Below are 17780 nucleotides of genomic sequence, written 5' to 3' on the forward strand. Positions count from 1 at the left end.
GTGAGATCATGTGTCAGTTACATTTCACAAAAAGGATAGCCTGTTTTAACTAAATCTGTATCTCCCACTTGCAGCTCTCTCCACGCTCAAACTAGACACATCATTTATGGTCTATCAGATTCTCAGCTACTCAATGCTAAAAACAAACCTCTGGCTTTTTGGATATTACTGTAACATATACATATGATGCAATCACTGCCCTCCATTTATATGCAACTACAACAGTTAACGTTCTATTTTTACTAGGCACTCTATAGTCGAGTTGAAAAAAAAACCAAAACATTTCCTTTCTTAGAGTTTACAGCCTGTCCTAAGCCGATAGATCCCGATTATCACCACTTCCATCCCCATCAAATACAGTTAGCCATCCATCACCAGCCCTGTGTTTATGTGATCCCAAATCGTTTGCATTTACTACTCTCACTTTAAAGGAGTTTAAGAAGGAAAACCTCTGCTACTCTACACAGTTTTGCTGCATGGTGACAAAGTCCTAATCATTCAAGCTCCAGTTGATGCATGTATTTAAAACAAAGCAATACACAATTCAGAAAGTAAAACTTTACTTTTCACAGAAAAAACACTCCATGACTGCCCACAATGCCAGGATAAATATAGGCAGACAGGGCTCTACAAACTCCAGGCAGCAGGGCCCAGATGTCTGTGCATCAACATTTAACCAGGCCGGCCTGTCCATTAATCTCCTGGTCTTGGCACATCTCCCTGCCCCATGCAGTCTCAGACCGCGCTGTTTTACACCAGCCCTGCCACCAGTGCAGCTGCTCTCTGTGCTCTTAATGAGGACCAAACAGTAGACCCTGGCATGAACCACCACAATTACAACTAACCAAAATGGGCCTGGGACCGCTAGCTATTATTTTTTGTTACCTTAGTTTGCTGACTCATTCAAAGCCGTGTACGGCGTCTACGAGTTAGAGTCACCACACGAACCTGCAGTGCTGTGTAGAAGTCCACCGCTAGCACTGTCAGCATACTCCAGTAAATCATGTGTCTAAACACTCAGACACACACCAGAGCTAAAATGGATTCCAAATATCTTGTGGGAAGTCTCTCTCACCACACATGTTGATTCTGCTCAGAATCATTTTATTACCTTGCCGCCTGGAACTAGTCTACCACACCCTTTCCCAACTCCTCACAGGGTGGTCCCACCCCACCCGGTGATGTGTTGAGAAAGGGTGGGGTTACAATGCTCTCCGCTCCCTTATTGACATGGAGGGTTAGCTTTACAGGGCTTGCATATTAAATGCCCAGGGCTAATTAACCTCCGCGGCATCAGGAGGTGGAGACTAGGCTTTGGCCCTCAGCCTTTGCCTAGCTAATGACCTCATAGGCCTCAGGGCTAAGAGATTATCAGCCCCGCAAATACTAAGACTTGGAGCCCGCCCAGGTGGAGCAACGTAATCACTGAATCACATGTGTGTGTGTTGTTGTTATATCGATCACAGCAACAACGTGGTGAGTGGGGCACACAGTGTCCCCAATTCTAGCAACTTTTAAATGTGTACTTCATTTTGAAATTAAAACAGATTTAGCATTGCTATGGTTTGTATGTTTTTAGTGTTCATTTAAAGGGGCGAATCCCCGGCACACTTACACAGAAACCACCCCTGGAGGTGCCAACACCTGGTGGGGGTTGGGTGATCTGGCCAGAGGTCTGGGCCCATATGGTGGGGGTTTGACTCTGCAGGGGGTTTGGCTTCCTGCTGAAGGTTGGGCGCAGGGCCTGGCAACTGGCCAAGCCTTGCAGCTAACCCCATGGAGCACACAGCTGTAGACTGTGCATGGTGTGCATGTCTTTCATAACTATGTTCACTGAAAAAAACAAAAGTTAAAGTGGCGTTATAGTTAGGATGATAATAATATCTGACTTTGCATTAAAAAAAAAACAAAAAAATTCACTGACAGTGATATTCAGTGAATATACATATATATCAAGCATGAGAAAAATGCTGATTGCCTGTAACAATTTAGTACCATTCTTGAGCGAGAGGAGGGTCATAACTCACTCAAGGATTCACCTCTCTTGACATGGCTGTTCCCCTGCACTCAACAGTAGTATTAATTAGCATATTGCACTCTGTGCTCCTGCATGTTACACAGTGGCAGGCTGAACTGTGTAGTTATGGTTCAGAAACTCTTTACTTTGAAAAGGTATTTTTTGATTTGCATATAAATTTTGAGCTCATAGATGGATTTGCAAGATATTTTGCAAATCACTACCTTAGTTAGATGCGTTTTTGCGTGCAAATGTTTGAGCAAATCCTTGCTGTGGAAAGAAAGAGTTTGAGGTGGACAAAGAAGTGATTTCCCATTTTGGTTCCCAAAGGAAAGTTTGCTCGTGCCTACAGCCTAAACTGCTGAATGGACTTACACCAAACTTAGCATGAAAGTAGAGCTACATTGAGAAAACATGTTTTTGTTGGTTTTATGTAAATCTGCCCTATAGTTTAGGAGATATTACCTTTTTTAAGTTACCATGTGGATTCAAAAGGGCCAATACTTTTTTATATCTCTGCTATTTAGGCTTTGTATATCTCTGCTATTTAGACTTCTGTCAGTCACATTTGAATTTTCCTTAACTGTGATTGGGTGGAAGTGTTACCATGTTATGTAGCTGAAGCCTCCTGCATTTTGTGAAGTCTCAGTTCATATATGGATGGCTATTTTAGACTCAAGCATACAATCAGGGGTTCACTGATGGATTTAAAAATGCTCACTGTCATTGACTAAGTGACACAACTATTGTGTCAAAGGCATATTGACCCAGTCATAGTCACACACAATGTTTGTATTTTGCCACTCACTCAGACACATTCTTAGGGATGTGAACATGTTCTTCTACATTCACTCATTGACACACCAATGGAGTTAAAGGCATTGTGAGATGGTCAGACTCACATACATTGGCATGTGTTTGCAAACTGCAGCTCACCCAGGCACACACTCGGGGGCAAACTAAGGAACCTGAACATGCTCACCATCACTCACTGAGACACAAACTGAGGAGCCCCCTCAGTTACTGGAACATGCTCACCATTACTGATGACGCACCACCAGTGATGCACCATTGGAGTGAAAGGCACATGGATGTAATCAGACTCACAAACAGAGACACGTGTTTGGCCACCACCACGCTGTCTGGTGCACACTGATGGTCTAAGATAGATACCTGAACATGCTTACCGTCATTGACTCAGTAACACGGCATTGGAGTCAAAGTCACCATTAATAAACATATTTTACACAGGAATGCACATTCTCAAAGAATTAAGGTAAAAGAAATGAAATCGTTGCAATAAGTGATAATTGTTCGTATTTATGAACTGCAAAGCCAAACTTTACTAAAAATTTCTATTTAACCCTCCATTATTTATTCATAAAAACAAACTATGAAATTCACTAAAAAAACAACAGTTTTTAATTAAGTTATGGTTCTGGCTGTAGTCTCGAAAACTACTGAAATTCACCAGTTAATATTTGTGACTCAAACTATTACTCAGAACTCCCTTGCACTGGGCATGACAGCACATATGAAATAAGTTATGATACAATAAGTGCAATAATTGCTGATATAATTTATGACATTATACATTTCATCACTGATTATATTAGTGTGCCTATTAAAAACAAAAGAATATAAACATATTTATGGGTAACAACCAAGAATCAACTCTCAAACTTAAACCAAATGGCATTTGCATTGCACTGTTGTCTCAGACAGACTCACATAAGCATAGAGGCACAGTAAGAGACGCATGTAGGGATAAACACTTGCAGCGCACCACTCACTCAAAAACACCTTCTTAGACCTGTCAGCCTTAGGGTGGTCTTCCCCCAAACATTTTGCCTTTACTCCTCCTATTAGCTGAATTTGTTTTTGTTGGCTTTTATAACTCTGTGCACTTTACCACTGCTAACCAGTTCTAAAGTGCTTGTGCTCTCTCCCTTAAACATGGTGAAATTGGCTTCGACCCAATTTGCATGTTTAATTTACTTGTAAGTTTCTAGTAGTAAAATTGCATGTCTGAAGTACTGCTAATTGGATGTTTTTCATCTTGATGCAGAGGTCTAAGTGTGCGGGTTTGAAGGGGCACAATGTGCCCATATTTTTTTAATTTATGAAAAACAGTTCCCCTGCTTTTTATGAACCGAAAACTGTCCTGGGATGGTTAATTCCATTAGTTAAAATGCATCAGCTGAAGAGTAAGGCCGAAAGTCTCTTGTGCATTGAAATCAAGGGAGGGGCACACAGCTAAACAAGCCTTCCTGCCAGGGTTTGAAAGAAAAAGAGTGTGTACTCCAAAAGAAATCAGCAAGTACTTGTTTGGATTAATATCCGTTCTTGACAATTGTCATACAAGACCAGAGCTACTTTGGATTGCAGTGCAACATCTTTATTATTTGATGATGGAACATGGACAGCCGACACGTGTTTCGCCCCCCATTGGCGAGTTGCGCCGGGGCTTCCTCAAGGCTATTTTCACATATACAGCATATATTATTTCACGCCTGGTTCCAAATTGACAAGTTCCAAAAAACAGAGTTTAAATACTCGGGGAGCAGAGTTCTTCAAGCTCCGGTTTTATATTCTGATTCTGCTAACATCAACGCTTGCAGCGTGACCTTATTCGCTGCAAGCGTTGGTGTTAGCAGAATCAGAATATAAAACCGGAGCTTGAAGAACTCTGATCCCCGAGTATTTAAACTCTGGTTTTTGGAACTTGTCAATTTGGAACCAGGCGTGAAATAATATATGCTGTATATGTGAAAATAGCCTTGAGGAAGCCCCGGCGCAACTCGCCAATGGGGGCGAAACACGTGTCGGCTGTCCATGTTCCATCATCAAATAATAAAGATGTTGCACTGCAATCCAAAGTAGCTCTGGTCTTGTATGACAATTGTCAAGAACGGATATTAATCCAAACAAGTACTTGCTGATTTCTTTTGGAGTACACACTCTTTTTCTTTCAAACTTGTTTTCCTTTATGAAGCTCAAGAGGTCCAGAGCTTCGAGTGTGTCTTCAACCAGTTACAAAAGGAGCTTATTTAAGCGTTGTTTAAACTTGGGAATCTATGGACCTTTCTGCTTTGCTGACCTTCCTGCCAGGGTGCCTGCTTGTCTGAAAGAAATGCAAATGCGCACAACATGGTTAATCTGCAAATGTAAAGGGTGCTTGGAAGCTTGTAGTGGCTTCAATTGATGGAATCACTTGAAGCTTTGTGATGACACATATTTATTCTTTTTGAATGGTATTGCAGCGGAGTTGCCAGATGAACTGTGAAGTGTGTTCTTTTAAGGCACAGTTTTATCAAAAAGAATCACACCACTACAATCTGTGTATTACTAAAATATATATTTTGGAAGCACCATTTTATCTTTTACCTATTTGTGCATGTTGTAGCAGTCTATAATATTCTGTGTGTAATGCTAGTTTAAAATAAAGACATACATATTAACGGAGCTTTCTGTCACAGGATAGGACCTCGTAGCATTAAATATACACAAGTTACTATTCTCCTCAGCACCAACCAACTTTTAATTCTGTGGCTGTCTAGTTACACACACAGACCTCCGCAGTGCTTTAACACATAGAGGTTTCATAATGTACTATAGAGCATTTCCCACAGATCAACATAACTTTTTTTTTGTATTTTTCATTTAAGCTGCACGTTATTTTATATGTAGTTACCTGAAGGTGAAAGACCAAAATAACTTACAGAATATTTCGTTTTTTTAAGTCACATCTTTGACGCTGCTCTCTGACTCTGACTCTATTTCATGCTGCATCACAGTTCCCATACTTTTTGTAATCCACTTTGACCACTGTCTTGGTCAAATAATTTATTTCATTTTACTTTATTTTTCTAAATTGGTGTGGGATTTTTCTTGTCTTGTATTTTAACTTTATTACTGTTTGTGTGCTGCATAAATACTTTACTAATTGCCTCTAAGGTAAACCAGACTGTTTTTGTGGCAAGCTACCACAGAGTTAAGCAAAGGTTAACTTAGTGGCTTTTTGTAGTTCACCCTGACAAGGAATGTGGCTATTGCTTGAGTAGGGTTTCACCCCCCCTTAAACAACAACCCAATTTCTCACACACATTCACAAAGACAGAAGTACAATGTCATCTTTTGAGCCACAATTAGGGGCACTATTTGCAGAACATCAATGTCTAAGATCCAGAATCACATTACTCAGAGACAAACTCAGAGGAACATATAAAAACACTGATGCACTCAACTCAACTCAGTCAGAGGTACGCCATATGCATGATGCCAGGCTCTCAGACAAAGACTAACATATGCATGGAGACAGTGTGGGGACTATTCGGGGGCACACATTTATACAGCACTCGGCTACAGACAAAAATGAAAAAAAAAGAAAAAACACAAACAAATGTCAACGTACACACACTGTAAGGGAAAACTAAAGTTGATAGACAAGCATTGTAAAACTCACATATAGAAACAAATAGTTACCGAGGGAAAAAAAATAGGAGTATGCATTGAATGAATCATACATTACAAATTACAATGATAGCCTCATGCAAGGGGCTCATACGTATCACACATTACTGATATAGATACACTCATATTTAAACACACACACATTTACACACACTCACACACAAAAATAGATAGTTTAAATATAGAAAACATATAATCAAATAAACTAAATTTGATCTTAACACTAAGAACAACATAGAGTCATACGCTGCAATGTACATATGCTTCTTACAGACAGAAGGAGTGTTTACAAATGTGACAATAACTTTTAACTGTGGTCCAAGTATTATAGCACCATGAAAAGTATTGGCATTGGAAATATACAACTGCATCATTGCTGCTGTTTTATATCCTGTTTTTAATTAGTGTAAACAAACATGATCACAAGATGTATATATTAAACCATTCTAGTATGTTTTATACTCATAGTTACTATTTCTAAAAGAGGTTCTTTAAAGAGAATAGCTGGAGAGAAGAGCTTGGGCTAGAGGCCAGCCTGAGCGAGAGGCACTCTATAACTTGTTTCGTCATTCTCCTGTTGTTGTGCATGCAATGAGGTTATTTTTTACTGTTGTTTGGTTGTATCCATAGCTTATGCTTGTAATTACCTGAATGATGTCTGTATTACCTTAGATTATTCTATCCTTTTTGCACATGCTTTAAGGGTAAGGCATTCTAGTGCTCCTGAATTTGCCAGGGAGTCTTATCACTCAGCCATTGTTTGATCATACAGTTCTAGTTTGCCAGAAGTGCATCCACTTTCCAGGCCCAAACCTTCCATTTCCTTACATGTAAGGCACCACTAATGTAGGCCCTTGGTACCCCTATGGACAGGGTGCATTGTATGTTAAAGGTAGGACATGTACTGGTGTGTGTGACATTTCCTGATAGTGAAATACTGCCAATTGTGTTTTTTACTGTTGAAAGTGATCTGTCCCATAGGCTATCATTGGGACTACACTGTAACCTTTTTTACACGTGTAACCTCCAATTGGGACACGATGGAAACATTTTGTTTAGGCTTTTGGTAAAGGTGGTTTTTAAATTGTGTATTTGAAAATGCCACTTTTAGAATGTGGGTATTTTCTTACTTTGCCATTCTGTGTGCCCCTGGCTGTTTGTGTATTAGACAGTCACTTAGGGGGGTTGAGGTGTGCCCTGCCTTGCCTGTGTGACTCATCGCTGGGCTGAATAGACCTGGTCTGCTTTTAGAGTGGTGGGAGGAGTTTTGCTTGCACCTGGATAGGCTGTGTCTTCTTTTCACAACGCTGTCTATGCCTCCGGTGGTCATGTTGCACCAGGGAGTACAGTTTGGACTGAGTTCAGAGATTCTTGCCACAAAGAGAACACTGGCAAAATGGGGTATAAGTATGAGACCTAAAACCCCAGGACTAGATTACCTCCATGAACAAGAGGACCCTGCCAAGAAGAAGGGAGGACGGACTGTGTGAGGAGCACTGTCTTTTCTGAGTGAGGGTGGGTTGGCCTGCAGCTGCTTCTTCCATCTGTGGTGGAGGAAAAGGACTGACTCTTTTTGCCCTGCTGTGGTATCCTGCTTGGTAAGAAATCTCCAAGGGATTGTGTCTGCTGACCTCCTGTTTCAGAAGACTCAAGGATATAAAAGCCTTCCGCCTGCTTGCTACCCTTTATTCTGATGCTTCACTTGGTTTGAAATCTGTGGTGCTTCACTTTATGCTGAGGTCTCGGTGTTTCGCTGTCTTTGTAAAATCCCTGGTGTTGTTCTAAACTCCCCTGCCCTGCTGAGGAGTTCTGGCACCGCTCGTGAAGTCACTGAGTGCTTTATTGCTGGTCTCAGTTGGAAACTCCCTTGCGTTAATGGGGGAGCCCCACCTGTAGCGTGTGCCAGAGCGGAACGGGAGGCCAGAGACGCGCCCCTGCTCCTCTGCACCTCTGCACCGCCATTGCGGCCACTGCACTGCATGATCGTGGGCAGCTGCCATGTGCCTCTCTGGGTGCAAAAACAACAGTTGATGGACAGAATGCAGAACAATGTCATACATTCACCCCTGTACAGAGATCTGAGCCTATATCCATTGTTTTTTTGCACTCCACACCACCCCAGTTCAGACATGGCCATATGCAAATCAGCCTTGACCCTGTGCCTCATGGGAACAATCCAGCCCGAACTGCCAAACCATGTCTTTCCTGGACCGGAATCAAGCATCCTAGGACCGGTTTCTGACTATCAGCCGTCATCAGCCAGGATAGCTTGACTCCAGTGGTGTGGAGAGCATGGGACTGTTGTTTTTGCATTTGTCACCCCGAGTGGGACGGGTATGCTCAGACGTGAGTCCCGTGCTCTCCATGCCACTGGAATCAAACTATCCAGGCTGATGAGGGCTGAAAGCCCGAAATCGGTCCTTGGATGCTTGTTTCCAGTCCAGGGAGGAGCTGGCTTGGCAGTTCGGGCTGGACTGTTCCCATGGGGCACAGGATCAAGGCTGATTTGCATATGGCTGGGTTCAAACTGGAAAGTAAAAAAACGATGGATTTAGGCCCAGATCTCTGTAATGGGGTGAATGTAGGACATTGTTCTGCATTCTGCCCATCACCTGTTGTTTTTGCATGTGCCTCTCTGGGGGCATTGTGATTGTTGAATCAGTGCGGGGGAAGCATGGTGCCGCCCCCTCCCCAGTCAACCACATGAGACCAAGAGGGATCTCCGAAGTGTGGTCCTGCAGCAGCTGCCCCTTAGTGCAAACGCGGATAGTTGCTAGATCACATACTTTGGGGGCATTGCCTTACTCTGGTGGCCATTGAGGGGCGAGCCAAGGACTGGCCCCCGTGGCATTCAAGAGCAGGGCAGGGTGATAATCCTCAACCGAGGTCCCGATCCACCTCAGGCTACTTTTTCTAGATTACTGTATTCCTGATAGAAAACAGCACAAGAGAGCTGTGGACTCATGTTGAGGGGCACACTTGTGAAAGGCATATTCTTTATGCCCTGATGTGGTGCTATGAGTCATTTTATGACCTGCAGTGACAGGCCAATGTGACTTATTTCACGAGTGATATAATTTGTAGAGTGATGGTGGTATGCATAATGTTTTTACAATGTTTTTAAGACATTTGCAACCTAAAAGTATTTATTTTAGTGCACTAACTGTGATTTTTATGACCATTGCCTTATGGCAAAGTGATTTATGATCCATGTGATGTCATGACAATTGCCTAGTTGGCAAATAAAGATATGTGATTGTGGTCTAATATGTTTTATGTATAATTCAAAGATTATTTTTATATAACCTTGTGTGGATTTTCCCTTTGTGGTGTGCCTAGTGCTTCAGTGATGTGTGTGTTGTTCAAACGTTTTACATATTGCCTCTGGGATAAGCCTGGCTGCTCTGCTGAGCTACCAAGGGGGTGAGCAGGGGTTATCTTTGGTGTGTAACTCCCTTACCCTGACTAGAGTGGTGGGTTCTACCTGGCTGAGGTGCATACCCTAACCAACCAGAAGCCCCATTTCTAACACAGAACAATCACAACCCATAGAATCCCATGTGAAAGCACAACATTCCTTCATTTTTAGCTTTCCACAGTATTTCAAAAGCGGACCAACTGAATACAAAGCAGTCTTGTCAACACCACAAAAGTGGCAGACCAGCTCAAAAGGCAAAGTCACGAACCATCTGAATGATAACCCTAGCTATTCTTCACTAATTAAAAAAGGATCCATTCTTGTGTATATACTGCTTATTGTTCCATTTTTACTGTGCGTTGGGAGTGTAATGCTTATGTTGGTAAAACATCCATTATAATGTAAAACTTGTAGGAGAAGCCTCCAAGCACACACCTGCTAAAATATTTACTCTTTCCTGTTGCAGAAAGGAAACACAGCTCTACACATCGCCTCTTTGGCAGGACAAGTTGAGGTGGTTAAAATTCTTATCAAGGAAGGGGCAAATATCAATTCACAATCTCAGGTACGTGGTCTCTTTCTTATTTTCTTAAATAACATGCGCCGCCTCTCGTATGTTAAAATAACAGTCGAAGGACACTATTGGGAGAACGAGTCATAATTCAGATAAGAGGAGGGCAAATTCAGCCCATGCTCTGGTGGATGGAAGATATTGGCATAAAGAGCCAAGTTCACAAATATTTTGTTATCAATAAGTTTACAGGAATAAGCAACAAGTACTCCAAGAGTAAGTCACATCAAAATCTTTTGTGAATCAAACCCTCAGAACCTTGGTCAGGAGTTACTTGATAAACGGTTTTGCCGCAGGATATTGTGGATTATGATGATCAGCCATTTTGAAAAGAAACACAATTGGATGCGATGTCAGAAGATATTATATAGAGCCTGCATGCCAAATACTTGACACCCTATTGCTTTTAATTGCAGACATATGTGTCTGCGGGTCCAGGTTTACCCATAGAGACTCATCTGTGGGTGCCTAGAGCATTTGGTGTGGGATTTTATATGACGTTTGGTTTTTCATTATGTTGTGTTCTGAAGGAGAGATTGTTGTTTTGAGCTGCCTGCCAAATCTGTGTGAGGGTAACATGCAATTGGGTCGTTTCTTGGGGGTGTAATGCAGTGGGGCATCTGTGATTTGCCCCACTGGCTAACTCATGCCGGCTGTTTTCAGTAGTCAGTCCATTTGGGGTATTGTTATACCTTGTGCCCTATAGGATAGACAGGTGTTTGTGAAGCATTTGGGAGTGTGTGATGCATGTGGCTGAATACAACTTATACTGCCATGACACAGGAGGACGAAATATGGCATAGCTGTGGTTCACCATATATATATATGTGTCACATTGCACTGGGAATCTTGTTTTGCCACAAAGAGATTGGGTAGTGCTGCCATGTATGGGCAAACATATTAAGCCCCAACAAGAGGTATGTTGCCATTGCACCGTCCCTGGGAGCAGAATTTCAAAAGGTTGGTGAAGGGATTGGAAATCCTACCAGCAGCTATTGCCATAATAAATTTCGGCTAGCGAGCGCAATCGGCCTGTTTGTCTAGAGCAGTGTTCTTCAATCTGTGGGGCGCGACCCACTGGGGGGGCGCAACACCTTCCCAGGGAGGGGGGGGGGCGCGCACTCCACTTCAATTTGACCTTTGTGCCCTGCAGTCGTCTGTCTGTCTGTCCGTGCAAGTCTTCTTGAAGGACTCTGGACTCCGGTATGTGGAAGCGGGAGGGAGGGGAGATCGATAGCGCAGGAGGTGCCCGTTCTTTTGTTATGTTAACTCTCCCAGGAGGGGGTTAATCACAGAGCTGACAGCTTCAGCTGCAGTGGAACACGCTTTGGTTTTTAGCAGAGGAGACCCCTCGCCTCCCACTGCACCTGAAGCATGTCAGCTCTGTGAATTAACCCCCTCCTGGGAGAGTTAGCTCTTCCCAGAACGGAGACAAAGTTTCCAGGAACATAATGCTCCATTTACTTTCTCTTGTATTTGTTTGCTCATGATTGTCACTTTTGCCTCATGTAATTTAGCGTTTGCTTTTGTAATTTGTTCACTTGTAATGTTCTCTCATGTATCAGTTCTGTTCCTATTGTGAAGCGCTCTGACCCCTTCGGGTAAAGTCTGCGCTATATAAAAACGCATAAATAAATAAAGGGGTTGGGTGGGGGGGGACTGAAAGTGCCAGCTCTATTCTACAGTCTTGCCTCATGACCTTGAATCATTTTAAAACACAATGTTTTTCAACCATTCATTTTTAATGTGTAAAAGTCTATTACATACATTTTACAGACAAAATGTGTTTACGCGTCATGCGACTTCCATATAAAAAGTTTACTTTAGATCAATACATGACCTCACATATGAGAAATAGAAGGTGGTGACAGATTATTTGCAGTAATATTAGTGAACTGCTGTTGTGTCACATACTGAAAACACACATCACTATCCCTGAATATCCGATGTACACACATTTAGTATTTGACCAAAGAAGGCATGAAAGAGCAGAGAGTTGATCATAAAATCAAAGCTGGTCCGAACAGGGGCCCCCAAAATACATTTGGCCCACAGGCCCCAAAATCCTTAAAATGTCCCTGAAAGTTTATTTTAAAATTACACAGGCAGGCTTATAAATAAGAATTATGTATTCATTTGAGCTGTCTAATACGCCTCTGTCATTTCACCACACCCATCTACTCACAAACCTGCAGTTTACTAAGCACTCTTATTGTATTGAATGTTATTCGCTGAATATGCCCGGAATGTGCGCGTGGCGGTCGAGTCCAGACATTTCTGTCAGGTGGTGGGGGGGACCAACATCTAAAAAAAATCAGCTGGGGGGGCTCAACCTACAAAAGTTTGAAGACCTCTGGTCTAGAGTGTCAATGCAGAGTTATAAGAATTTGGAAGGTCTTTTATCTAGTCAGCCTGATTTAAACCTGAGCTAGCAAGATTCGAAATCAGAAACTCAGATGTAGTGATTGTGCTCTACCATAACTTGATGTTGTGCAACATGTTTCGTATGGGAATTCCTCGCACATCTTACAGGGATCTGTGCAAAGTTTCATAACATTTTTAACCAGGCTTTACCCAATAACACAGAGAACCCTGCAAAATTCAGCATGAGAGTGAACTAATATCCGTTTCAGAAGAAGAATTTAACATGTGAACCATTTGGTACTAAAAAAATATTGTAATAAGCTAATCGTTATGTGAAAAACAGCTGATTCTGATTTTTTTTTCTCAAATGGGAATAGCTCTATGGAGAGCTTTAGCATATTTGCAATATGCCTTTAACCTCTCAGTACGTTTAAGACCATTTTGTGACATGTGACATTTAAAAAAGAAATTAAACATTGTGTGTCGCTGTTTATAGTAGTTTGTTACTTATTCCATCAGGTTTGTTCATCCTAAATCATAGATACTCATTAGCAAGAAGAGGTTACTCAAGCGTAGTGAGACGCCCTTTTACTTATGGAATGCTCAAGCCTCTACCACAGTCTAAGGGTGCACAACTCTAAACACTTCCCCCCTCCACCCAAGAAGTGCAGACGGCTCAACCGTGTGGCAATCCAAGACAGTCCTCGTGCCAGCGGTTTCCGGTTGCATCCACATGGCGGCCATGCCTCGCCGGACTGAGGGAATCGTGAAATTGCTGTCGGACGTGCAGCCACTGGGCGCACGGCCAGGGTCTCCATGGAATCTAAACCGAGCTCTCAGCTGCATCAAAACTGTTGTCACGGCCGGATTAACAGTTTAATATTAACTGTGAGTAAATCCGCAGGTTGCTTAAACCTTTAAGAATCTGCGCTGAACAAAGACATAACTGCGTCTCTCATTTCACCCGAGCATGCACAGTGACTTAAAAAAGTGTGGCAATTCGAGAGATTGTGCGTACCAGCAAACAGGTCTGCGAGGCTCATTTGTAGGAAGGTAAACACGCACTTGCTCTTGTCAATGATACACATAAGTGTATTGGTTTAACACCCTCTTGAAAATATTCATAGTCCATTTTGATTTGTGATGTAACAGCAAGAAAGAGCTCAAACTGTGCAGAGCAGAAGGACTTACCCCCAGATGCATCAAAGTTATGTTTTGCTAGTCCTTAATTGCAAATTTTAAGGAATCGCTATTAAAGACTTGCAAAACGGGATGCATGTAGGAATCGCAATGTTATTTGCGATTCCTATGGATTCCTTATTTGCGATTCGCTAATTGCAAATCGCAAACAAGGAATGGCTTTCCCATTCATTCCTATGGCCAAGGGGCATAGGAATGAATGGGAAAGCCATTCCTTATTTGCGATTAGCAAATTAGCGAATCGCAAATGTGCCGCAATTTCAAGGGTGCCAGGGTTTCCAAAGGACACCCTGTTGCACCCCTGAAATGGTAATGTTCACTGGTGTTGCACACACACATGTCCCAAGAACATATGTGTGTGTAATATACAACTTAGAAAAATGCACTAAAGTGCATATTTCTAAGTTTTTGCTATTTACCACGTAGTTTGGATTTGCGGTAAATTGCGAATTCGCAATCTTGGAATGGTTCATGCATTGCATTAGAGGAATCGCAAATTACGATTCCTTAAATGCAATCGCAATTTGAGAACTCGCAATTATTTGCGAATTCTTGAATTGCGAGTGCATGAACCCTTGATGCATCTCAAATGCCATTTTTGCAGGCGCAAACGGCCGAATTTTGCGATTCTCACCGTTTGCGCCCGCAAAAATGCTTGATACCTCTACCTGCAAATAACAAAAGCGGAATTGAATTTGCCCTGAACCACTGTTTGACTCCAGACAGTACTTTCTTGTGCCTTAGCTCGAATACCTCCAGTTACTCAGTGCTTATGTTGGCTAAAATATTATTGGCTAATGTAAGTTGTTGGAAATTGCCCTTTTCTAGGGTGCCTTCCCTCGACTTATTGCTTTTGTCCCGCCTGGTTTTCTGCTGATCTATGTATTAGGACTTTGGGCGCTTTTGACAGCCATTTTGTGCCAAAGCGCAGTGCTTGTCATATACATCCTGGTGATTGGTTTGGTATATACATGATTGGCTGATTCGAGTTAGCTGTAAGTCCCTCGTCTAGGGGTAAGACATATGCCTACGGCATGTAACTCAAATGCTGCTCCGTGGACCTGTAGCACTGGTTGTGCCACCTACATAGGTAGCTCTTCAAACATGCCACAGCTTTGCACTGGTGGGGCTTGTGTGTACAGGTTAAGGTTACTCAGCTGGGTATTTAAAAAGCTACTTGCCAAGGTTATGCATGTCTCTTGCTAAATCGGAGTACTCCCTGGGGGTAGGGTGCAGAGTCGGGAAGAGGCAGGGGATGAGCGTGTGTGCACTACATACACTGGTAGCATATGGCACAGGATGGTGTGTTTGGTATGGTTAGGCCTGTTTTTTGCATTGATTGACATTGGTGGGGGGGGGGGGGCAGTGGAAAGGCTACTGAGCAGTATTTCCTACGGACAGAAGAGTAGCAGTATAGTGTTTGATATCAATGAGTTAGTAATGTCGAAATCCTCTCTGGTCGTGCGAGTGGATTCAACATTACTAATGTTGAAATGTTACTTTGAGAAAGTGGGAATTTCTGTGCTCATGGGTCTGTGTGCCTGTCAGCCTGTCTCCAATCCACATCTGGGTGCTCCGTGTTAGCTACATTTGTCATGATAAAATCTCTCCAGAGATATGGCAATTTTGCTGATGAGAGCTATACCCATGTGATATTCCAAATGTTTTTGGTATTGATATCATGCTCCCACCAGAAGACACTTAAAACATACCTAGAAAAAATTCATGAACACTCTAGGTATAGGCCGGATGGATAGGGACTTTGTCTCGGTGATGAGTGGGGTGAGTAAATGTAGGACAACTCCCCCACCTGCTGGGGAGAAGCTACTAAGCCACCTAGAAGTAAATCATCAAAATGATGCTAGACGTGTGTGGTGACGTGGGGGACATGCTGCATAACATGACGTCGCATGTGATAACATCCTCACACTTTGTTTTAGATTTCAAGCAGTGTGTAGCTTACAGCTTTGCTACGTTTAATGTTTATGAACAGACACCTTCTTTTACTGTCCTTACATTGCGAATGCCACTGCCTGCAGAAACAGCAGATGCGCTTATCCATATTTTTGGTACCAGTGGAGACTGTTGCTACGTGGGTTGTACTGTTTTTTCTTCAGAAGCTATCAATAGTCTAAAGTTAAACCATGTTTAAAGGTGATGATTCATTGGGTATATTTTTACTAATCTGCTTTAGGAATGAGCGCATTGATAATCTGACTGAAATTATAAAGTGGTGAACACAGTGTATCTTCATTTGCATAGCCACTTTGATTTATGCTGTGCTGTAACCTGCATTTCTGCTTTGCTATTTTCATTTTCATATCCTTTTGTTTTACCATGGCAACAGAAAATTGCGAGAAAATTGAGAATTCAAATTTTGGACACGTGTAACTTTGCCTTTAAGATCCATTTTCGAGCTTTGCAAGTTTTGTAGTTCCTGGGTTGCAATAGAGATCTTGAAGAACACGAAGCAGGTCTTCTGGATCAAGAGGCGTGATCATGAATAGCGTAGTTGAAGATTGGGTTGCTTCCACTCAAGGCTGTTCAATCATAGTCGGGGGTGGTTAAGGGAGTCACCTTTGTGCATCTGCTGGTAGTAAGGGTTAGGATGAAGACAAGCAATACAGGTCAGGGTGAAAAAGAGGGCATATGGTAGTGGCGCAGCAGCTCTTTGTGCAGCAGAAAGGAACAGCTCTTTGTGCGTGGAATTGGTAAAAGGGAAGAGAGGGATACAATCAGGAGAAAACTGATTTTCCTTTTTAGGTCACAACCTACCAGACAGCGCAGCCATCTGGTTTGCTAAAGACATCTTGGGGACTTTCAGAAAATTGACCTAGGAATGCATTTAGCTCGTTGATTAACATTGGCTTTGTGGTTTGTAACTCACACTTTCTTGTCTTCTATTTGCTGGCTTTATTTGCTTCAGGCTCTCCAGGTTCAGTTCCTCCCTCTCGTTGCCTAAACCATATTTTCTGTATTCTTCCACAAACTCGTTTTCTGTTAATCAGCCTTTAAATCTTGTTAAAGTTGTTGTGCATTCAAAGACAGGCGTCAAATGTCAGACTCTTTTTTTTAGGGAGCTTGGTGTTTATTTTTATTTCTCTGACTTCAAAGTGATGAAATCCTGCTGAGTACCTACGTAAGATGAGAAGGGATGTTTTTTTTTTTCTAGCACACTACAACAAAAATGAATTGTGCTTATTTTTCAGGATGTATCAGAATTAGTACAAATGAAGTACATTTTCTTTGTAATTCTGAAGTGTGGTGGAGACAATTATTTTAATACGTTCAAAACACATCAATACACTAGGTGATGCCTTTGCACAAATTATCGTTTTTGTGCATTAAAACCGTGTTTCGGTGCAAATGTAATGGTCATTTTAATTGAAATGTGTGTCTGTTATGGCAGTGCGCTACCACACCAAGCACAATCCACACCATGCCACTTCACTCAATCTAATTCAACCAACCCCACCCCACTCAAATCTACCCCACTTCACTCCACTCCAATCCACTCCACTCCAATCTATCCCAATCCACCCCACTCCAATGTACCTCAATCCAACCCTCTCCAGTATACCCAAAAACACTCCAGTCACCGCCACTCTAATCTACCCCACTCTAATCTATCCCACCCCAGTTTATATTTCGCCATTTCAATTGACCCCACTCTACTCCAAACTCCACTGTAATCTAATCAACTCCTCTCTACTCTATTCTAACACACTGCAATCTAT

The 17780-nt window shown here is 42.2% G+C and overlaps 1 protein-coding gene across 1 annotated transcript in view; it reads left to right on the forward strand.

The window, feature by feature from the left end:
- ANK2 (ankyrin 2) overlaps positions 1-17780 on the forward strand; it is an 874236-nt gene that overhangs the window by 220496 nt on the left and 635960 nt on the right. The window contains exon 4 of the mRNA XM_086962136.1: positions 10375-10473. Within this exon, the coding sequence (XP_086818262.1) occupies positions 10375-10473 (99 nt within the window). The remainder of the gene's footprint in view (positions 1-10374; positions 10474-17780) is intronic.

This window comes from Lissotriton vulgaris, chromosome 3_1, assembly GCF_964263255.1.
Source record: "Lissotriton vulgaris chromosome 3_1, aLisVul1.2, whole genome shotgun sequence".
NCBI lineage: Eukaryota > Metazoa > Chordata > Amphibia > Caudata > Salamandridae > Lissotriton > Lissotriton vulgaris.